General features: G+C 42.4%; 1 protein-coding gene and 1 pseudogene across 6 annotated transcripts in view; both read left to right on the top strand.

The window, feature by feature from the left end:
* The window catches only part of SBF2 (SET binding factor 2), a 382,686-nt gene that overhangs the window by 350,148 nt on the left and 8,777 nt on the right, over window positions 1-23,761 (top strand). For 4 of the 6 annotated variants that reach the window (XM_059708873.1, XM_059708876.1, XM_059708875.1 and 1 more), the window contains 6 exons: window positions 77-178; window positions 903-1,088; window positions 17,838-17,964; window positions 20,651-20,778; window positions 21,936-22,169; window positions 23,175-23,279. In XM_059708873.1, coding sequence (XP_059564856.1) covers window positions 77-178; window positions 903-1,088; window positions 17,838-17,964; window positions 20,651-20,778; window positions 21,936-22,169; window positions 23,175-23,279 — 882 coding nt within the window. Of the gene's footprint in view, window positions 1-76; window positions 179-902; window positions 1,089-17,837; window positions 17,965-20,650; window positions 20,779-21,935; window positions 22,170-23,174; window positions 23,280-23,761 lie in introns of those variants that run through there. The other 2 variants (XM_059708877.1, XM_059708878.1) reach the window with 2 other exon arrangements.
* LOC132241676 (non-histone chromosomal protein HMG-14-like) lies at window positions 3,866-6,411 on the top strand (annotated as a pseudogene).

Raw genomic sequence — 23,761 nt, 5'->3', positions numbered from 1 at the left:
CTAAGGCTGACACAAGTCTGTCTGTCTTGGGTGCTCAGAAAGCCCTGGCTCTAATCGTGGCTCCTTCCCGTCTCAGCTTCACAGGATCATGCAGCTGGCCGTGGTGGTGTCCGAGGTCCTGACGAATGGTTCCTCCGTGTTGGTCTGTTTGGAAGAAGGCTGGGACATCACAGCACAAGTAAACTCTTACACATATTCTCATGTATTGGGTTGTATATGTACAAATTTATGTTTCAATTAGTTTTTAAATTCTGCAGGTGAACCTTTTGATTAGTGACTAATTTGTATCAACAAAAAAAGTCCTGTGTTAACACCCCCCGGTGTCCATCAGAAAGCTCTGTGCTGTGGGCTTCCAGGCCTTACATAGCCTGCAGCTCTGGCTCGGGCCTCGGGTGCCACACCACAGGTGCACCGGGCAGGCATGCGCATGGCGCTCCATGGCCTGCAGTGTGGGACATGGGCCATCCTTCCCAGGTTTAGTCAGTCCTTTGCCTGGTTCCCTCTAAGCTCCTCCCTTACTTACTCCAGAGTGAAAAGGAAAGGTCTGAATGTGAACTATAGTCAGACATTAATCTACGCCTGCCAAAAAGTAGGTTTGAATTGATCCTCTGGCCTCATTAATTAACCTAGAAGAAAGTCACAGTCGGCAAACTAGCCAGGTAAGGATTAAAATCTGGATTCCCTGAAAGAAAACATGTAGACAAAATGAATTTGACTTTTAATTTTTACTAGAAAGTTTGCAGGATTAATTTAATTGGCTGTCCTGGAGCAGGTAGTGAACAAGTTTGCTGCCCAGGTAACTTTGCCGGTGAGTTAGCTGTCATCAAAAGGAAGTACTTTGTCTTAGCAAGAGGATTTTTTCAGGACTGAAAATAATAAGTGTCCATCTGCTTGTGCCTTAGGTGACATCCCTGGTGCAGTTACTCAGTGACCCCTTTTATAGGACACTTGAAGGCTTCCGGATGTTGGTGGAAAAAGAGTGGCTCTCTTTTGGTCATAAATTCAGTCAGCGGAGCAGCTTGACCCTCAACTGTCAGGGTAGTGGTTTTACCCCAGTCTTCCTGCAATTCTTAGACTGTGTGCACCAGGTGAGTAGAGCATGCTTCAGTTGACTTGATATGAGGGAAGAAAAGAACTAGCATTTGCAGAGCTGTGCCAGGTGCCTTCTTGCCATAAGTGATGGAGTCAGCCCTAAGACTTCCTGAGGTCTCAGCAGTGGATTCCTGGGAATGGAGGAGAAAACTAGTTGGTTTCTGAAACTACGACAGCTGACCTGGCTATTGGCTGGGCCCCCCAAGTGAAGTGGCCAGACTCTAAATTACCGTCTCCCAAGAAGAGAAGCAAACGTGGGCTTGTTCTCCAAGAAGGTTTGACCTAGAGTAGGTAATGGTAGGGCCTGAAATCCAGCCTGCAGTCTTCCCAGTTTGGGAGGACTTGAGCTTGTGCCTGGGAATATAAGAAGTACAGCCTAACCCCTAGAGAAAGAATCAGGGCCCAGCCAAGCCAGCCTAAGAGGTTGAGAACACTGACTTGGTTCTACTAGGTGGCCTACTCAGGGCTAATCAGGAGACCAGACAGAAACCAGGTATATAATCCAGTAAAATCCAGTGGGAACCAGGGTTGGGGAGATGTGAATGCTATAGACTGCTTTCTACCTTCATCTCAGGCACATTAGATAAAACTGCTAATGGGGCCTTGGTCAGGATTGGGCTTGAGAATCAGATGGCACTGGGTTTGCATTGGCACCAGTGCTAAATTGGCCAAGGGAAACAGGGTTAACATTTCCAGCTTTGCTTCATCTGCACCACAGCAATGAATGGGCTCTGGCATATCAAACATATTTGTCAGAACAGTGAGCCTCTTTGAAATACATTGGTTTCAGCCATGTATTAGAAGGAAAGGTGGGAATGTTTTTAGGAAAGGAATAATAATTAGAACCAGGTCTTCTGAAGAGACCAATTGGGTGTACAGTTATGTTTTTGGTCTTTTATTCTATTAATTACTTGATCAGCTTTTTGATTCACTGTGTAATATTTAAATTTTATTTAAAGTATATAATTTAAAAGTTTTTAGTATTTTATTCAGACTTGTACGATGACCACAATCAATTTTAGAACATTTTATCACCCCAAAAAGAAACTCTATACCCATTAGCAGTGGCTTTCTATCTTTTGGAATAACTGGATATCTCTATGACCTTTACATCATTCACGAAAATTTATTTGAAATGCATTATAGATTTCTAAATGGCTAAAGAAAATTTTTCAATCAGAAAATAAATGATAGGCCCCCCCAGCGTGGCTCAGTGGTTGAGTGTCGACCTATGAACCAGGAGGTCTCGGTTGGATTCCCGGTTGGGACACATGCCTGGGTTGCAGGCTTGATCCCCAGTGTGGGACATGCAGGAGGCAGCCAATCAATGATTCCTTGTCATCACTGATGTTTCTATCTCTCTCTCCCTCTCCCTCTCCCTCTCCCTCTCTGAAATCAATAAAAATATATTTAAAAAGAAAATAAATGGTAAGAGAAGGAATCTTGGGATAGCAGAAAGGAAAATATGGGTAAATACAGTAGACTTTTCTTCTCTTGAGTTTTCTAAATTGTTTGATGGTTGATGTGATTCTCAATATACCTGGAAGAAATAGTTAAGACAATTGCTTTTTGTTTTTTGTTTTAGAGAGGGAGGGAGGGAGGGAGGGAGGAAGAGAGAGAGAGAGAGAGAGAGAGAGAGAGAGAGAGAGAGAGAGAACATTGATGTGCGCAAGAAAAACTGATTGGTTGCCTCCTGCATGCACTCCAACTGGGGAAAACCCGCAATCTAGGTATGTGCCCAGACCAGGAATCCAAACCTACCACCTGTTGGTGTACAGGATGATATCCAACCAATTGAACCACACCGGCCAGGGCAAGACCATTATATTTTAAATGGGAGAACATAAAGGGAAGTAAGGTTTCTACACTTCATTGAAAGCAGTAAAGTGTGGTGAGATATAGACTATAATACCTGGAACAACCACTAAGAAAGCTATATAAAGCTGGGTACTGGAAATATTGGTGGGAAAATATATAAAGTATATGACTGTCTAACCACTAAGCTGTACACCCGAAATACTATAGATAAATCAAAATGGAATTTTATAAGTATTCAGGTGATCCACAGAAGTCAGGAAAAAGAAAACGAAGATTTTAGTATCATGATGTATTATACTTGTAACCAGGTTAAAAAATAATAAAAATCCGTTATAAAATCTAAACAAATAAAGAAAAAAATAGAACAGACTGAAAACAAAGTAAAATGACAGGTTTAAGCCCTAACATAGCAATAGTTAAATGGAAATGGTCTAAATATATTATGACCTAACTATATGCTACTTATAAGAAACTCACCTCAAATATAAAAGTTTTGTTTGTACAAGTTTTATTTATAATAGCCAAAACTGGAGGCAGGAAGGGGACAAAGTGTCCTGCAATAGGTGAATGGCTAAGCAAACTGTTACATCCATACCATGGCATACACCTCAACAATGAAGATGGAATGACCTGTTGATACATGCAGCAACTTGAATGGATCTCCATAGCATTGTGTTAAGAGAAAGGGAAAAAAGCCATCTCAAATGGTTACACACTATGTGATTCCATTTCTATATAACATTTTCAAAATGACAAGAATATGGAGCTAGAGAATAAATGGTTTCCAGGGCTTAGAGAGAATGAAAGGAAGGGAATGGGTGTGACTGGGAAGGGGTAGCTTGCCCCTCAGTTGGTGAGCAGATGAACAAATTCAGGTGTATTCAGACAAAGGAATACTACTCAGCAAGCAAATGGAGTGAAATAATAATATACACAAAAACATGGTGAATCTTAAAATCATTTTGGTTGTGAAAAAAGCCAGGCAAAGCTCCCACTGCCCCCATCACGGGTCCAAGTAGCTTGGGCAGTGAAAGAAGTGGCTGCAGCCAGGCACCCCAGGTTTGAGAAGCCACTAGGCACACATGGCCCTCAGGCACCCAGCACGCACCACCCCACTGCCAGGATACCCAAGAGAAAGGTCTGCTCTGCCAAGGAGGAGCCCAAGAGGAAGTCGGCAAGATTGTCAGCCAAACCTGTTCCTGCAAAAGTGGAAACAAAGCCAAAAAAGGTGGCAAAAAATAAATAAATCTTCAGACAAAAAAGTGCAAGCAAAAGGGAAAAGGGGAGCAAAGGGAAAGCAGGCCGAAGTGGCTGGCCAGGAACCTAAAGAAGATCTACCTGCAGGAAATGGAGAAATTAAAATCCAGGAGAGTCCAGCCTCAGATGAAACAGGAGAGGAAGAAGCCAAGTCTGAAATATCTTAGACCATGTCTTATCCGTGGTCCCTGTCTCCCTTCTTGTACAATCCAGAGGAATAGTTTTATCAACTGTTTTGTCAATGCAAGTTTTTTAGTAACTCTAGAAACATTTTTAAGAAGGAGGGAATTCTACCTCATCCCATTTTTTTAAGTGTAAATGCTTTTTTTTTTAAGAGGTGAAACCATTTGCTGGTTGTTTATTTTTGGGTACAACCAGCAAAGAGTGGGATATTGAATATGGGAGGCTTTGATTGTCTTGGGTGTCAGCTTAACATTCCATAGATGAGGGTAGTTTTTATATCTTCTAATACAAAGCAAGCTAAATGGCAATTTGGAGTCAGTTGTGCATTTGCTATGTCTTGAACATTTTAAATTACTTCTATTCCCATGTTTTTGGTAGCATTGTTTCCTAAAGAAAACCACTGCTGATCTTGGCTCTTCCTGTCAGAACTGTGTGCATCTGTAACATCTCTGGTGTGGTAGTCCAGTTTTCCTAGTACCTTTGTTAGTGTGTTGTGAAAAATTGAAAATTTGATTATGTTAGAGCATATGATATTAAATTGTGAATGAGTGGGACTTTGATGTAACAGCGTATCAACCTTTGAAGATATTAGTACTTAATATTCTATTAAGGAAAATTAGCCTCCAAATTTTAAGCTGGAAAGTCACTGGAATATCTTTTTAGAAAAGAATCACAACTACATGACTACATTTTTGGTACGTATGTTAAGAAATGTGTACAAATTGAAATGTCTCTGTACTGATCCTCAAAACAAACAATAAAATCTCAATTATGGGGAAAAAAAGCTGGGTAAAAAAAACAACACACTGAATGACTTCATTTGTAGGAAATCTGCAAAAGGCAAAACCACAGTTATAGAACACAGATCAGTGTTTGGCTGGGACCAATGGTCAGGAGACAGGATGGACCACGGAGAGGCATGAACTAAGTTTTAGATGAGGGAACTGCACTGTGTCCTGATTGTGGTGGTGATTACATGACTGTACAGTGTGTACACAATGACCAGAACTAATCAACCTATAATGCTTAAAATTGGGACATTTTATTACATGTAAATTATACTTCGATGAACTTGCAAAGAGTTTTTAATTAGTAAGTCCAACATGTCGGTAGGCTGGAGTCCAGAAAATGAGAACGGCGGCTGTTTAGTTTCTCCAGAGAAGATGTTGTGCCTGGCGCCCAGCGTCCTCCTGAGCCTGCCTGCCTGCTTTCTGGAGCAGAGCAGGGAAGTCTCAGGCAAGTGTGCAGATCTGTACTTGACAAGCTTTTTTATTCTCAAGCCTGATCACTTGCCCAGTGTGTCTGGTGCTCCCAAGGCCAGAGCTTATGAAGTTTGGTTTTCCCAGAGAACAATCTCTTGCTTGCAGAAAGGTAATCGCATGAGGTCTCCGACCACCTCTATGACTTAGAACCTGTCCTCATTTTTCACTCTCATTTCACCCCTTTGTATGTTACTCAGCATTTGGGCCTCTGAGTTCTGAGCCTTTCTGGGTTTATAGGCAAACTGTTACCTTCTCAAATCATTTCATCCTATAGGGGTATCCCAGTATAACTTCTCATTTTCTATCACATAATTGCTATTCTTCTATTTTCCATCTTTCAAAAATTTACTGGATTTTCTTGGCCTGCTACTGTCTCTCCTCCCATTCTTCCCACCTCTTTTGGGGCTTTTTACCTTTTAAAAATCCCTTTCCTTTCCCTGGCTGGTGTGGTTCAGTGGGTTGGAGCATTGTCCTATATACCAAAAGGTTGCAAGTTCCATTCCCGGTCAGGGCTCATATGGCAGGCCACCCGATTGATGTATCTCTCTCACATCCATGTTTTTCTCTCTCTTTCCCTTCCTCCCTCTGTAAAATCAACTTTAAAAAAAAATTCATTCCTTCCCTTAAATTGAGGGAGAGATATAGGGGACTGAGTTTGTATGGCTGGATTTGGCTTAAGTTAAATGCACTATTAAATGTGTTAAGTGTTCAATTTGTAGATTTCCACATAGCTAAACACAGTCAGCAACAGAATCCACTCACAATCAGTAAGAGATGGGAGGTTCTCCTATAAGACATACCTGCCTCACAGTTGGAACATCATTCATTGTGTCTCAAGGATAATAACAATAATTGCTTGGGATGTAAAGCCTGTGGTGTATTGTTGGGGTGGAGTGGGGTGGGCTGGATAGGAGTAATCGAGAATATTGGAAAGTCAACTGTGCTCTGTGAGTACCTCTTAACATTTTAACATACACTAAAACAAAGTACTAAATTACATTCCTATTATGTTTAGAATACATCACAGTAGATGCTAAAATTGCATCATGTTAAATTAGATAAACTAACTTGAGGTGTATTTATTTTAAATAAAGTAACTTTATTTTAAATAAGGACTTAAAATTCAAATGTTCTTTGTAAACCAGTTAGTTCTGACTTTGAAAACAGTTTGATTTTTAATAAAAAGCTCAGTTATTTCTAAGCGAATGCTTCACAAACTGTAGAAAATAATGTTGTTCCGGGTCTAAAGACCCCTTTTGTATGATTTCAGATCTGACTGTACCTCGTTAAAAATTAGTCTGAACCCTGCTTTGACCTAGGACGTCATACATAACCACCTGAGTGCAGACAAGTCGTGGCAGAGCAAGCATCTGACCTTAATTGAAGGATTTCATGGGTGGGTGGCTATGATAGGTATCAGCTTTGGTAAAGCAAATTATTTTGTGCTGAAAGGGATTGTTTATTCATTGAAAAACTAGAGACTCTAGAAGACTATGGTTAACAAATAGTGCTTCTGACTCTCACTGACTTAATTATAAGGCAGTGTGTCATCATCTCCTTCACACTAGGCCTGGGCATTAGAAACTGCCGTCTCCAAATGCCTTTCGAGTGAACACTGGCACTTTACATGACTCTGGCTTTTGCCAGACAATTCAAATTAGTGCTGTCCTCAGTCTCTCAGCGGCAGGCCCAACAACATTTTTAAAATAAGTGCAAAATTACGCGGCAGCAGGCGAAACTTCCCCAGGTGGAATATGTTCGCTGCTGTTCACCATTTCTAACACGCCGAAGGCCAAAAGGCAGTCCATGGAAATATGCCCAGACTTGTGCATTAGTGCTAATAAGAGTTACAAAGAAAACAGATGAAGCATTGATCTTAAATTAGAGCTGCCTCATCATATAAAAAGCCATTGTTTACGCCAGTATATCCAGGTGTCTGATGAATTATAAATGCTAGATCACTATTTCATAATAGCAACATCTGGCAGATTTTTTTGTTACTGCTAAAAGAAATTGGCTTAGCTCAAATGATATCATTACAGGCTGCTTCCTTTTCTTAAAATAGTTGAACCACATTCAAAAGGAAAATACATCCAAAGTACAAAAATGAAATCTTTGCCTAAAATTTCTTTTAAAGATATAACACCAAGGGGGAAAATATGCGTGATATTAATGAAAACATGAAGTGTAAGAGAGCAGCTCCTTTATTTCAGCGTTGGAATAAGTCCTTGAGGACATCTTAGAACTTTTTTATTATTTCCCACTTTGAGAAAAACAAATAATTATAATTTTGCCTTTGAAGTTTATTCAAGTTGTAAATTGACTCATTGTGGTCTGGCTTTGTAATGATTCCCCTCACAGTTATTGTATGCCAGCACTATGATCGGTCTCATTTCAAAGACAAAAGCTATTTTACCTTTAAAGCTATGAGTTTCCCTTGTGAGCACATGTGTGAGGAGCTAAGCTGCCCTTACACAGGTTGGTAACTTTAAAATGTATCCAGTAATATTGGCAAAATAGCTGCAGCTAATGGGTTCATGGCATACTCAAGAGTTTGGTGTCTGCATTAAAGCTTTTACTATATGAGCCATAAAGTAAATCTAAATTTGTAATCAGTCTCACTAATTTTTGATCTTTAACAATTTTAAACCTCTCTGCTTTGGTTTATATATATGTATAAAGGATTTAAAATCTTATGTAAGGTGATTAGCATCGTACAAGGCTTACAATTAATGTTTGTTAAACTTAATCTGTAAAATACACAAAAACTAATATTAGCTACTTATTTTTCTAGGGTGTGTCTAAAATATTGATACCATTCTCTATAGGATCTTTTGTAGCTTAATATTTGTAGTTCCTGAAAGCAAATCCAATTTTAACTTATTATATTTTATTCCCAAAATGTTGATCTTTTCTGGTATTTGAGTCATAGTTTATTTTTATGGGCCTTTAAATTTTACAAAGTACTGAATGGCCCATGGCAAAAAATAAGACTCTATAAATTCATGTTCCTCCAAATTCCATTTCAGATTCTCTTCTCATAAAATAAGTGAAATTGGCAGATTTCACTCCATAATGGAAAACAAAACTAAAATGCTTCACATAGCTTGGACTTTTAAATCTGTTTCTTTTGTTATCTTCATCAAGATACATACAAAATTCTCAGAAGGAAGTGGGGAGGGGGATGGGAAGAGATTAACCAAAGAACTTATATGCATATATGCATTATCCATGGATACAGACCATAGGGTGGTGAAGGCCTGGAGTGGAGGAGAGCAATGCGGGGGGGGGGGGGGGGGGGGGCGGGGAGGGGAGGACATCTATAATACTCTCAACAATGAAGTGGTTTTTTTTAATGGGTAAAAAAAGATACATACAAAATTATTTTGAACAACAGAATTCAGATGATGCCTAAGATAGGCCTAACTCTATTTATCAACATATTTTGGGAAATGCTTATATAGAATGAATTTATTGGCTGAGATGCCTATCATTCTACATAATATAATAAGGCTAAATTTATTTGAAGCAGACTTGCCTTTAGGGCCCAAAAATCTCTGTGCTAACTTGAAAAGATTAATAAAATTGATAAACCTCTAGCCAGACTCATCAAAGAAAGAAGACACAAATTACCAATTTTAGAAATGAGAAAAATGACATCACTACAGATACTGTAGGTATTAAAATGACCATAAGGGAATATTATGAACAGTTTGTACCAAAGGAATCAACAATTAGTGGACAAATGCTTTGAAAAACAAACTGTCACACTCAGGAAAAAATACATAACTTGAATAGGCATATTAAGGAAATTTAAATTATAGTTAAAACATTTCCATGCTGAAAACTTCAAGCCCAAGTGATTTCACTGGTAAATTCTACCAGGTATTTAAGGAAGAAATAATAGCAATTCTATAAAAAAGAAAACAAACAAAAAAAAAACTCTTCCAGAAAATTGATGCAGAGAGAATATATTCAACTCAGTCTGTGAGCCCAGCATTACCTTGGCCTGATGAAGACAGTAAAAGAACACTATACACCAGTATCCCTGATGATCATATATTCAATTCTTCTAAACAAAAAGTTAGCAAGTCAAAGCCATTTACATCAATATATTTAAAAAATAATATACCATGGTTAAGCAGGATTTATCCCAGGAATGCATGATTGGTTTCACATTTTAAATCAATCAGTGTAATTCACCATATTAAGAAATTTAAAAATAAAAACCATATGGTCATCTCAATAAATGCAACAAAAGGATTTGACAAAATATAACATTTATTCCCTGTAAAAATTCTCAGAATACCAGGAATAGAAGGGAACTTGCTCAAACTATAGATAGTATTTATTTTAAAACCCTACAGCTAACATCATACTTAATAGACAAAATACTGTACCCCTACGGTCAGGAACAAGACATGGATGTCTGTTTTAACACTTCTCAGTGTTGTACTAACAGTCCTCGCCATGCAATAAGGCAAGAAAATAATAATAATGGGGACATCCACGTTAGGAAGGAAGAAGTACAACTTATCTTATTCAGAAACAATACAATTATTTATGGAATCTATAAAAATTAACCATTGGAATATTGAGATTTAAAAATCATTACCATTTACAGTAGTACCATAAAAACATGAAAGAAATCTAACAAAATTTATTAAAGACCTAGACACTGAAAACTAGGAAACATTACTGAAAGTAAAGACTTAAATGAATCAGGAGATACCTCTTGTTCATGGGTCAGAAGACTTAATATTGTTAAAATGCCACTCTCCCCAAATAAGATTCAATGAAGTCACAATCAAACGCCCAGGATGCTGTTTTGTAGAAATTGACAAGCTAACTCTAAAATCCATATGGCAATGCAAAGGATCTAGAATATTCTAAACCAACTTTGAAAAAGAAGAAAATTGAAGGAATAGCACAGCACTATTTGATTTCAAGGCTTACTCTAAACCTATAATAATCAAGACTGTAATAATTGATATAAAGTTAGACAAATAAATCAATGAAATAGAATACAGTCTATAGTCCCACGCATATGTGATATATGGAAAATTGGTTTTTTATGAAGATGCAAAAGCAATTCATAGAGTAAGGATAGACTTTCCAACATATGATGCCAATTGGATTTCCAGATGCCAAAAAAAATCCACTCATAGTACCAATATGAAAATTAATTCAAAAGGGATCATAGACTTAAATATAAGACCTAATACTATAAAACTTTTAAAGGAAAACAGAAAGAAATCTTTGTGACCTTGGGTTAGGCAAGGATATCTTAGATTCAACACCAAAAGCATGATTCATAAAATAAAAGATTGATAAATTAGACTTTTTCAAAATTAAAAACTTCAAAAATCACTTAAGAAAGTGGAAAGAAAAATCACAGAGTGGAAGGAAATATTTGTAAATGGTATATGCGAAACTTAATAATAAGAAAACAAACAACCTATTTTTCTTATGGGCAAAACATTTGTATTTCACCAAAGATACACAGCTGGCAAATAAGCAAATGAAAAGATACTTGACATCATGCGTCATTATGAAATGCAAATTAAAATCACAATGAGATTCCACTACATACCTGTTTTAATGGCTGACATTTTTAGACTGACTACCTCAAATGTGGACAAGGATGTGGAGGAACTGGAACTCCCAACACTGCTGATGGGAATATACAGTTGCAAAACCATTTTTGGAAAACCGTTTGGTCATTTCTTAAAAAGCTAAACATACACGTATCCATATGACTCCGCATTTCATTACTAGACGGTTATGCAAGAGAAATGAAAGCTTATGCCCTACAAAGACTTGTGCATAACTGTTTATAGCAGCTTTATATGTAACTAGAGGCCCATTGTACAAAATTTGTGCACCGGTAAGGTCCCTAGCAGCTGCTGGCTGCTGGTGGGGACCTCCCTTCCCCCGGCTGCCTGCCACTGCCACCCCCTGGTGGTCAGATCACATCTAACTCCTGGTCGGTCGAACTCCCACCCGTGGGGACAATTTGCATATTAGCCTTTTATTATATAGGATAACCAAAAATCTAGAAGCAACCCAATGTCTGTCTACAGGAGAATGAATAAACAAATTGTAGTAATATCCATACAATGGAGTACTACTTAACCATAAAAGGGAATTAACTACTGATAACATGCATATATCTCAAATAATTGCACTTAGTGGAGAAAGGCAGAAAAAAGAAGTAGATACTTATGATTCCATTTATATAAAATAAAAGCAAATCAGTGGTTGCTTAGGGAGAAATGTGCAGGAGGAGGCAGAAAGGTTCATTATCTTGATTATGGTGATGGTTTCAAAGGTGTATAGATATGTCAAAACTTATCAAATTGTACACTTTAAATATGTGCAGTTTGTTGTATGTTGATTGTAGCTCCTCATGGCGCATGAGGACTGTGCCTGTGGGAGCCCACTGTGGTGTGTACAGTAGAAGAGTCTAGTGTTCCATGTAAAGGAGGAAACGAAAGCAGTGAGTCCCTGGGATTTATGACTAATGGAGGAAGTGGCATTTTTCTTTCTTACTGGAAATCTAAGCACCGTATTTTGTCTTATGAATGCAATTAGGTCTTTATTATTGTGGTAGAAAGACATTTCAGAAAATTCCTTGTGTTTCTTAATGTCAGATTCCAAATGTGGTATCTAAGTATTAATCAACCGAGAGTTCAGGTCAATCCAGTTTTTCATTGAGAAATTCTTGCATGTTTGTTGCTTAAACTGTTGCTAAAAAGTAAAAAACAAACAACCAAACAAAAAACAACAACAAATTGCTCGGCATCTTTGCTTCCTCTTCCAATAGACCTGATAATTGACCCCAGTTTGGGGGCAGATTGTATTTCCGCTCAAAGCATTAGCAACTACAGGTGTCAGTGTGGCGCACAGATGCAGACACACACACACTAGTGCTCCCAAGTTCAAGGTCTGTGTGAGGCCAGTCACTCAGTACAATGGGCTGTGAAAGCATTTTTCCACTTGTAGAGGAGTTTTGCTTCTAGTCCCAGCATGTGATCTCCCTGAAATGCCTGTAAGTTCAACTTAAGGTCATACTCACTATCATTTCCATGCTACTTTACATCAGAAGTGGGTCTTCAAAATTATATTCCTCAGGGTATTAAATATCAGGATAATCCAGGAAAAATACAGATGTGTATGAGGCAAGCGGTTTCTGTGGTGAATGGTCATGAGGGAAATGTGTTGTTTTTCTGGGGCTTTGTTTAATAAAAGTGTTTAAGGGCTTTTAGGGCCTGTTGTGGACGGGGTCCGTGGAAATACTGTAGCTCTGACTCTTCTTCCCTGGACACAGTGTGCCCAGGGCCTGGCCTGTGACTCCTGAGTTTAATTCAAGGGCTGTTGGGGCACAGTTGTTCTTGGAGCTCACCCTGCAGAAGCACGTTGCAGGTTCCTCTTCCCTGAGACTCTCAGACAGGCCAAGTTCCATCCTCCTAGGCCTGTCTCCTTCTGTCCTGCCACCCCCTCTCCATCATGCACACGCTGGTCCCTTGGAGTGGTGCTATTTATTCTGAACCAGGAGCCAGGAGCCATAGCACTAAATGACAGGTCATGAAGGGAACTGTAGGTCTGCACGATGCTTCAGAAAGGAGCCAGGAACCCCTGAGAACGGCCCAGTGGGAGCCACACCCAGGGCCCGTGTCTTCTGGTGTGCACTTGTATCCATAGGGACAAGTGTCTGAAAGAGGATTGTGGCACTAGAGGACATGGTTGATATTTGAACCAAAGACATAGAGGGCTAACAAAGAAAAGAAAGAGAGCTGGTTTTTTTAAATTGTATTTTTCATTTTAGAACTAGAAGAAAGTATTACTAATTATAATAACCATTTTACATGAACTTATTTTTATGCTGCAAAATAATATTGATCATTAAGATTAACTTGTTTTATTTAATTATGCGTATAAACTCTTTAAGTATGCTTAAGCTTTATAATTCGTTGCTCATATAACATAATCACAGGAAACCCATGTTTATTCCTTTCATTTTCACTGACGAGGAAATTCATATGTAATACATATGCTTACAGTTCTGAAAAACCTGGCATATGGCGCATTCCCTAGCCCTTCAGAGCCTTGTCACAGCTGCCCAAGCTCTCCTGTGCATGGAGCCTGATGCAACAGGAAGGGCAGTGGCTCAGGCAGGAGCACAGCTCCTTTGCGTAAGAGTACAACTCTCTTAAGTCTTCCTAAAATTATTTTGTATTGCTTTGAGCTAAAATTTTAGTTCAATTAAAAAGCCAATAAGAAGTGTTGGAGAAAGGGAAAACTTTTAATCATCATAGAAAACTAGGTTTCTACCCAATTGATAAATCAGTGATATCAGATTATGACTTTAAATTCCCATTGATCTATTGAGCAATTGGCATATTATCCACATGCCTGCTCACTTTGGCTGACAAGTATGGGTCCACGTTGCCAAGTTAAACATGGAGAGAAAAGCTGGCTCTTGGACAGCCTGCCAGCAGTGTTCATTTAAAACAGCTTTTAAGCAAGGACAACTATGATTGGAACTTATCTCAAGCAAACAAAATTCTCTAACCAGTCCCGAGAGATTGAAGAATGCAGAGGTGAGCTTGCTGTGGGGGTTGGAGAGTGTCACAAGGTCATCAGCCTACCTTCTGCCAACAGAAGATGGTTCCACAGAGTCTGCATGAAGCCTCCTGAAGTATGCTGGGGCCTGGGGACTGGTCCCCACTCAGCCTCACTCCCTCCCTCCCATGGCATTCCCTTATCTTTATGGCTGTGTCCAGTGATCTCACTGCCTATCTACTGATGAAAATGTAGGGTTAAAAGGCATGAGCTCCTCTGCCTTCCCTTGGCACATGAACATATCTTTCTATTTTATCTACTCCTCTGTCCCTTCTCATCTCCAAGACTGTTCCCTATTTCTGGGCCCTCAGCCTTGTTCATTCTTGTTTTCCCAGGGCCTTATTCTCTTAGTTATCAGTTCTTTCTCTATAATTTGTTCTCTCTGTATGGCTCCTTCTACAATGCCTTCAGGCAGGCACACATTTCTTTTGTCCAGAAAACCTCCCTTGCTATCTCCCTAAATGACCTTCTCTCCTCATTCCTTTCACCGCCAAACTTATGTAAGTACAACTTTTATTGTTATATTACACTAGAGGCCCGATGCACGAAATTCATGCAAGAGTAGGCTTCCTTCCCCCAGCTGCCAGCTCCAGCTTCCCTCTGGCAGGACCCAGGCTTCCCTCACAGCCCCGGCTTTGTCCAGAAGGTCGTCCGGAAGGATGTCCAGTCTGATTAGCGTATTATGCTTTTATTATAGATACTAATTCACCACACATGCCTGGAAAGCAAGAACCATAACTCATGTTCATTTCCATCTGTGAAGTGCCTTGCATGGTGTAAGGTAGTGAATGGGGCACAGATTTTGGAGCCAAACAAGCCAAAGTTCAAATTTGGGCTCACTGGTTCCTGCTGAATGATGTTGATGATGTTGGATAAGCTGCTTAATCTTGCTCATCCTTAGCCTATTTTCAGAGGAACTGTATAGACATTTTTCCAATGAAGACATACAAATGGCCACTAGGTACATGAAAAAGTTCTCAACGTCACTAGTCATAAGGAAAATGCAAATCAAAACCACAATGAAATATCACGTCATACCTGTTAGGACAGCTATTATCAAAATGACAAGAGGTAAAAATTGTTGGTGAGGATGCAGAAAAAAGGGAACCCGTATTTGCTGTTAGTGGGAATGTTAATTGGTACAGCCACTATGGAAACAGTATGGAGGTTTCTCAAAAAAACTGAAAATAAAACTACCATATGACACAGCAGTCCCACTTCTGGGTATGTATTTGAGGGAATGCCATCACAATCTCAAAGAGATATCAGCATTCCCCTGTTCACTACAGCATTTTTCACAATAGCCAAAACATGGAGACAACCTGTGCCCATCAACGGGTGAATGGATAAAGAAATATTATTCAGCCATGAGGAAACCAGGAAATTTTTCCATTTGCAAAAACTTGAGTGCATTATGCTAAATGAAATAAGTCATAGAAAGATGAATACTATATGAACTGACTTGGATGTGGAATCTGTAAAGGCCAAACTCATAGAAACAGGACAGAATGGTAGTTGCCAGGGTTTGGGGGGTGAGGGGCATGAGGAGATGTGGGTCAAGGGGTAAACACTTACAATTATAACAAGTTCTGAGGACCCAATGCACAGCATGGTGACTGTCCTATATAATAAAAGCCTAATATGGTAAGTGTCCAGTCAGCTGGTTGGCCGTTCAACCAAAGTGTGATATACTAATGACTAGAGGCCCGGTGCACAAAAATTTGTGCACTGGGGGGGGGGCGGGGGAGGGAGGAGGTCCCTCAGCCCGGCCTGTGCCCTCTCACAGTCTGGGACCCCTCAGGGGATGACCACCTGCTGGCTTAGGCCCTCTCCCCAGGGGATTGGGCCTAAGATGGCAATCAGACATCCCTCTGGCAGCCCGGCAGCCCTCGGGGGATGTCCACTTGCCAGCGGGGAGCAGGCCTAAACTGCAGTCGGACATCCTTAGCGCTGCTGAGGAGGCAGGAGAGGCTCCCACCACCACCTCTGTACTGGCAGCCATCAGCCTGGCTTGTGGCTGAGCAGAGCTCCTCCCATGTGAGAGCGCCCTGACCACCAGAGGGCAGCTTCTGCATTGAGTGTCTGCCCCCTGGTGGTCAGTGTGTGTCATAGTGACCAGTCATTCCCAGTCCGTCTGCTGTTAGGGTCAGTTTGCATATTACCCTTTTACTATATAGGATAGAGGCCCGGTGCACAGGTGGGGGCCGGCTGGTTTGCCCTGAAGGTTGATCCGGATCAGGGTGGGGGTGCCGCTTGGGTACCTGGCCAGCCTGGATGAGGGGATGATGGCTGTTTGCAGCTGGTCACACCCCCTTCAGGGTGGGGGTCCCCACTGGGGTGCCTGGCCAGTCTGGGTGAGGGGCTGAGGGCTGTTTTCAGGCTGGTGGGTGACTGAAGCTCCCAGCCTCTCCTTTTTTTCTTTTCTTTTTTTTTTATTCTGGGATTTATTTACCTCTATAGCTATCACTGGAGCTGAGAGCCGGCTCCAGCTCTGAGGCCGTTGCCGGCTGAAAGCAGGTATCTGGGTTTGTTTAGATTCTATAATTGAAACTCTGTTGCCATCACTGGCCGCTCTAAGCTCTGAGGCCGCGCTGGCTGAAAGCAGGTTTCTGGGTTTGTTTAGGTTCTATAATTGCAACATTGTTGCATCCGGAGCTCAGAGCTGGGCTGCGGCAGGCGGGGAACCTTGGCTTCCTCCATCACTGGAGCAAGCAAGCCTCATGTTCGCTTCAGCTGCCTGGCTGCTGGCCGCCATCTTGCCTGGCAGTTAATTTGTATATCTCGCTGATTAGCCAATGGGAAGGGTAGCGAAGTTACGGTTAATTACCATGTTTCTCTATTATTAGATAGGATATGCTAAGGCCGCTCAATCGCTCGCTGTGACATGCACTGACCACTAGGGGGAAGACAGTTGACCAGTCACTATGATGTGCACTGACCACCAGGGGGCAGGCGCTCTGACTGGTAGGTTAGCTTGCTGCTGGGGTCTGGCTGGTCGGGATTGAGCGAGATGGGCCAGACACACCTGGGAACCCTTGGGCGGTCCCTCCTCAGCTGGCCAACCTCCCGTGCCCCTCTCCAGCCCCAATCGGCCTGGCCTGCGCCCTCTCACAATCCAGGTCCCCTAGCCTAGAGGGATGTTGGAGAGCTTGTTTCGGGCCGAACCCGCAGGCCAGACCGAGGCACCTCTAGTAGGTAATAATACAATACTTGAAAGTTGCTAACTGTAACCCTACTGTGGTAATCATTTCACAAGAGAAATGCATATCAAATTATCACGTGTACACCTTAAACTTACACAGTGTTGTATGTCTCAATAAAGTCAGAAAAACATTGCTGATCCTGCAGTGTTGTTATGCAGATTAAGTGAGATTATGTTAGCAGTGTGGAGAGTAAATGAGATTGTTATAACAAGCCCTTGCAAGGCGTCTGGCACATGCAAGGTACAGAAAGACTGGTTCCCTCCCACCCTCACTCATGGCCAGGATGCAGTTAAGTGGCGACACGGTGTCCTGCACACCTCGGTCAGCACTCAGAGGCACGGCCTCCACGTTTTGTCTGATTTGATTCTTACTCTTTTCTTTGCCTTGTGTGTTTCAGGTTCACAACCAGTATCCAACCGAGTTTGAATTCAACCTCTATTACTTAAAGTTCTTGGCTTTCCACTACGTATCTAATCGCTTTAAAACATTTCTCCTGGATTCAGACTATGAAAGATTAGAGCACGGTATGTGTTTGCATGCTCTTGTTTTATCTTTTTTGTTACTTGTGTGTTTTTTATTAAAACCTCTACTAACATAACTGCCTCAGGTATGGCAAGGCCATTGTGGGGTTTCGGCCTGAACTAGGGGAGCAGAGTGGATGTGAACACGGGCCCAGATTCTGAGATGATGTGTGTGTTAGTCCTGAGGCCCTGCAAGTGGTCATCCCTGAAGCACCTCTGAAAAAATGAAATCTGCTTACTACTTTAGTATCTCAAAGTGGCATCCCTGTTTGAGGAGAAACATTTGACTGTTTTTCCATTCCTGGCACACTCTGGTAGGAAAGGCACTGCCCTTGGAGGCATTTGAGTAGCAGTTAATGCTGTGGGCTCGCCCTAGCTGGTCTGGCTTAGTGGATAGAGCATCGGCCTATGGACTGAAGGGTGCCGGGTTCGATTCCGGTCAAAGGCACATGCTTGGGTTGCAGGGTGGATCCCCAGTGGAGAGCAGGAGGCAGCCAATCAATGATTCTCTCACCATTGATGTTTCTATCTCTCTCTCCCTCTCCCTTCCTCTCTGAAATCAATAAAGAATTTTTTTTTTTTTTTTAATGCCATGGGCTCTGGCAGAAACAGACCTGGGTTACATTCCAGCACCAACTGAGTTCTTTGGACGAGTTAAGTACTTCTCTGAGTTTCTTCCATTTCCTCATCAAAATGGCCCTTTGAGCCATGGTGAGCACAGTAGGAAATATTTGTAAATTTCTTAGCACAATTGCTAGCACATAGTAAGCACTCAATAAATTTTAGACATACCATCATTATTTGTTATAATTTTTCACAGCATTAATAGTTATAAGGAGTAAATGCTGAAACTCAGCCCCTGTGAAAACATTTTCCAAGGGGATTTTACATTCTTTTGTTGTAGGGAGAGGGAAGGGGAGGATACACATGACTGAGAAGACAGGCAAATTTTTAAAAATCAGCAATTTTCAGAATATTATATGTACCTATATATTCATAACAAGGACTCTTTTGGTGACTGAAAATATTTACTGATGTTCTCCATTTAAAGTATGAAACAGGAAGTATTGCTTTCCAATGCATGCTATTAAAATCGTCTAATAACCCTGGCCGATGTGGCTCAGTTGGTTGGAGCGTCATCCAGTCCACCAGTAAGGGCACATAACCAGGTTGGGGTGCATATGGGAGGCAACTGATTGATGTTTCTCTTTCACATTGCTGTTTCTCTCTCTCCTTCCCCCTTCTTCTCTGTCTAAAATCAATAAAAAGATATCCTTGAGTAAGGATTAGGAAAATTGTCTAGGAAGATACTTCATACTTTTGGTAAGGGAGACAGCACTGGTGAGACCATTCCCACCTGTTAGTACTTCCAGACCTTTGTTGACTTACAGAATTGCCATCCCACACATCTTAATCAGAAACCTTAATTTCTTAAGCACCCATGTGTTGAGAAGGCATTAAATAGAGCTGGTTACATTGGACGCTGGAATTACTTGGAGAACTTTTAAAACAACTAATCTCTGGGGCCCATCCTCAGAGATTAAAGCCCTTGGTGTTATTAACATGTGGCCAACGCTGAGAACTACTGTACTGGGCTCTGCAGTTCAAAGATAGAGAAAAAAACATTAATTAGTCTTGGGGGGCCTTTATGGGATTTTGTGCAGCCTTGGACTTAAGACATTCTTTTATGATAAACTGGTAAAATGCTTATTGATTTTTGACTGAGTCATTCAATTCAAAGCAAGAGAGGCACCCGTCCTGGCCTTAAAAAAAAAAAATACCTCCTGCCTCACCCCAACACATATTCCTCTCAATTAAAAACAAAGTGGGGCCCAGCTTGCGTGGCTCAGTGGTTGAGTATCGACCTATGAACCAGAAGGTCACGGTTCAATTCTTGGTCAGGGCACAAGCCTGGGTTGTGGGCTCGATCCCCAGTAGGGGGCATGCAGGAGGCAGCCAATCAGTGATTCTCTTTCATCATTGATGTTTCTGTCTCTCCTTTCCCTTCCTCTCTGAAATCAATAAAAAAATATATTTTTTAAAAAATAGAAAATAAAAATAAAACGAAGTGGGGTCATGTAAGAGACTGACTTTTGAAAGGTACAAAAATAATGTCAGAAAACCCCTGAAAGGCCCCCCCCCTAAGTTCAGCTTTTGTTTTTAAGTCACCCAGAGTCCAGACCACACCCTCTGTCATCCAGGTCTCCATGACCATGATTTGCGGTGTATATAAACTACTAAACAAGAAAACACTTGAAATGGCTTCATAATAGACATCCAATGACTTAAAAAAGAAACATAAAATTATTTTAACTGAGTTTCATCAGATCAACTCTAAGTCCTTCCATTTTTTCTGCAAGAATGTGTAGCATGTTTCCTGGCTTGCCTCTGGGGCCTCCGTGTAGGTGAGGAATGTAGAATGCAGATGCAGAATGTAGATTGGAAGAGAGCCATGATGTCCTGGAAATGCTGGAAGCCTTGTCAGCTGCTTCCCTTCCATTTGGATCTGTGTCCCTGTGACTGTGAAGTTCATTCCTATCCTTAGGCTTGCAGTTATTTCCTAAGGTTTCTGCACATACATTGCTGTCTGTGGAGCCCTAAGAAATATTCCAGTTTTCGTCTGCTACACACATCATGCTTCTAGGCAAACTGCTGATTTGAGTTTTGTTGAATGTCTTTGGACTTACAGGAACTTTATTTGATGATAAAGGAGATAAGCACGCCAAAAAAGGACTTTGTATTTGGGAGTGTGTTGACAGAATGCACAAGAGGAGTCCCGTTTTCTTTAATTATTTATATTCACCAGTGGAAATTGAGGTAAAAAGCATTTATGTTTCATTTTCTGAATATTTTATGTCAAAGTTTCCCTTACTTTGAGTGTACACTGCTGTTGAGGCTTTTTATAAATGTCTGATTAGGTGTCAGACCAGAAGCTATTCAGAAGTTTGATAGACTATGGGTTGGGGTTATGATGGTATGGAGACTGTTCACCAAATTCTTGACCACAAAAAATTGGGATCTGGCCCCCAAAACCTGGAAGGGATACCTTTAGGAACATCAAAGCAAGTCAGCTTTCCCCAGGAAGAAAGAAACCTCAACAGGTCATCTAAACTGAAAAATCTAAAATACTTGGGGAAGAGTTCTCTAAGTCCATCTGTGCCAAAGTCGTGGGGAACCCCGTGGGAAGCAGGGGTGTTTTGAGCCGGTCCAGGAAGGCTGATTCCCAGGGCAGCCATGCTCTGCCATGCACACCTCTGTGAACGAGGCTCTGAGGTGGGACAGGCTGGTTTGATGAGCAGTAGCACCTCACTGAGGGGCACAGAGGCCCCTGCCCTGGCCCCGTGCATTGGGACCCCAGCTGGCCTTTCTCCGGTGCCCCTTCCTCATGGGGTGAGGGATATGAGAAACCAAGAGTACATGCTTAGATGCCCCTCCTTCATCTAAACCACCCTCTGGTGCCTCAAAATTTCTGACCCAAATTCCAGTTACTCACCAGCCCACTTCTCCGAGTCTGTCTCCCAAACCAGTGCCTGTCACCCTAGGCCCAAAGGGCAGCTACGACAAAGTGTTTTGGCAGGAAGTGGACAGATTTTAGCTGCTGGGCTGGGGTATACACACACGTTCATATAAGGCCCTCAGACTATAGGAGAGAGATGGGTGGGAGGAGCAGGGGGTCAGGCTGAGGGCTGGGGTGGGACCAGCTCCTCAGGGCCACACTTTCCGGTGTAGAATTCCAGGAGCCCCAGGTTTGAGCCTGGCCTTCCAGGTCATTACGGAGTTATCTTTGTCAAAGTAGGAGGATAGAATATAGTTTATGTAACCATTTATTTTGATGTGTCCATTTAAATACTTAGATATGTGACATTTGAACCTCTATTCATACTCTTGCCCGAGACCCTGCAAATTATAGGGGCTGGCCTGCAAGTAAGCGTGGGGTCAAGATGAAACCACATTTCACAATTTTCTTTAAACAGGCCCTGAAGCCCAACGTGAATGTCTCCAGCCTCAAGAAGTGGGATTACTACATCGAGGAGACCCTCTCCACGGGGCCGTCGTATGACTGGATGATGCTGACCCCGAAGCAGTTGCCCCCTGAGGACTGTGACCTGGCCGGGGGTGCTGGGCCGCAGAGCCAGAGGAGGACAGTGTGGCCGTGCTATGACGACATCAGCTGCACGCAGCCCGACGCTCTGACCAGCCTCTTCAGTGTAAGTCAGCAGTGTGGAGACACAAACCTGGGGCTCCGCGGAGTCAAGGAAGCCTGGGGAACCCGGCTGGTTCAGATGGACCGGCTCACAGACTTCTGGGCGCAGCTCTCCCCACTCTGGTCGAGGTAGCTCCAGGGGGAGGAGGAACCAGACTTGCTCCCCAGCAGCAGTGGGGGACCAGGCTGAGTTTTCCAGTATTTCGAGGAAGCGGTCAAGCAAATGCAACAATTTGCAGCTTCCCAGCTGTTTTAGCTGCCCAGGCAGCCTGAGTCAGGCCTGGGTTATGGCTTCTGTGGGTGCTCCGCTTCCTCTGGTCACCAGTGTGGGCAGCTGGTGGCCTGGTGGGAGTACTGCCAGTGTCTTCCACTAGGAATATTCTGGAGAAACCGTCCTGGCAGTAGCCACGCTGGTGAGAGCAGCAGCCCGAGGAGAGAGGGGGCCAGGCAGCTGCTGGAGTCTCGGTCGCCCCGACCAGGAGCGTGCTGGGGAGAGCGCTGGAGCGGCGCTGTGCTGACCGCCAGCTCCCCGGCCGCAGGAAACTGCTCCTGAGGAATTTCTTGACTTGTTCTTTCCACATCTGGTTTCAATCATCAGAGTTGAGGGGTTCCTCTGTCAAGGACAGACTTCCCATCTACCTCAGCTATTAGGGTTTGGACACCGGCCCAGTGCTTGACCTTTTGCTGTGGCCATCAGATTTCCAGTGGGCTGGCCAGGGTGTTTGGGATACATATTTCTCTCCGTATTGAAGCAGTTCTGTATAAACCGTCCTGGTTACAGATCCTCATAAATCACCCTTGCCTCGTGCCTCCCATCAGCTGGAGCTCCACGCTGTTCCTGGCTCGGGAGGCCGAGGCCGTGTTTACCACTCCCGTTAGCTGCCCGTGTCCCCTCCGTCCGTCCCCCCCGCCCTCCTCCCCCCCCCCCCCCCGTTCATCTGCGCCAGTGCAGAGACATGGCTTCGATGAAATACTGATCTGTCCAAAAACCCCTTTAATTACTTTGCAGGAAATTGAAAGATTGGAGCACAAATTGAACCAAACCCCCGAGAAGTGGCAGCAGCTGTGGGAAAGGGTAGCCGTGGACCTCAAAGAAGAGCCCAGAGCAGATCGCGTGAGTTGGCACAGCCCCCTGAGGAGCTACTGCTGAGCTTTGCGAGGGTGCTGGTCAGGTGGGGCCGCTGCCAGGTGACCCAGGGGGGCTGATGGTCAAAGGATGGGGCAAAGGGAGGGTCATGCCCTGGGGTTCCAGGGCAGAAAGCTCCAAATCCCCGAATACTTCCTGAGTGCCTCACCTCACCACAGTGACATAACACTGATGTTTCAGGGCCACATCCACGGGAAATTACTGGTTCTCTTCTATCTCAGAGCCTCTGTGGTTTCAGCTGATCTTCTACCACATGAGGGAGGCGGGGATGCCAAGACCAGGTTTGCTCCAGAGGAGTAATAGGGAAAATAAAATATTTTAAAAAGACAAAAGATGCTGTTTTCTGTTGTTCACACACACACACACACACACACACACACACACACACGTTTTCTGTTTCTGAATTAGGAAACATTTATCAAAATACTTTAAAACCAAATACTCCATTT

This window comes from Myotis daubentonii, chromosome 9 (genome assembly GCF_963259705.1).
Source record: "Myotis daubentonii chromosome 9, mMyoDau2.1, whole genome shotgun sequence".
NCBI classification, from domain to species: Eukaryota; Metazoa; Chordata; class Mammalia; order Chiroptera; family Vespertilionidae; genus Myotis; species Myotis daubentonii.
The sequence above is the reverse complement of the archived record's forward strand: the minus strand, read 5'-3'. Positions and strand labels throughout refer to the sequence as shown.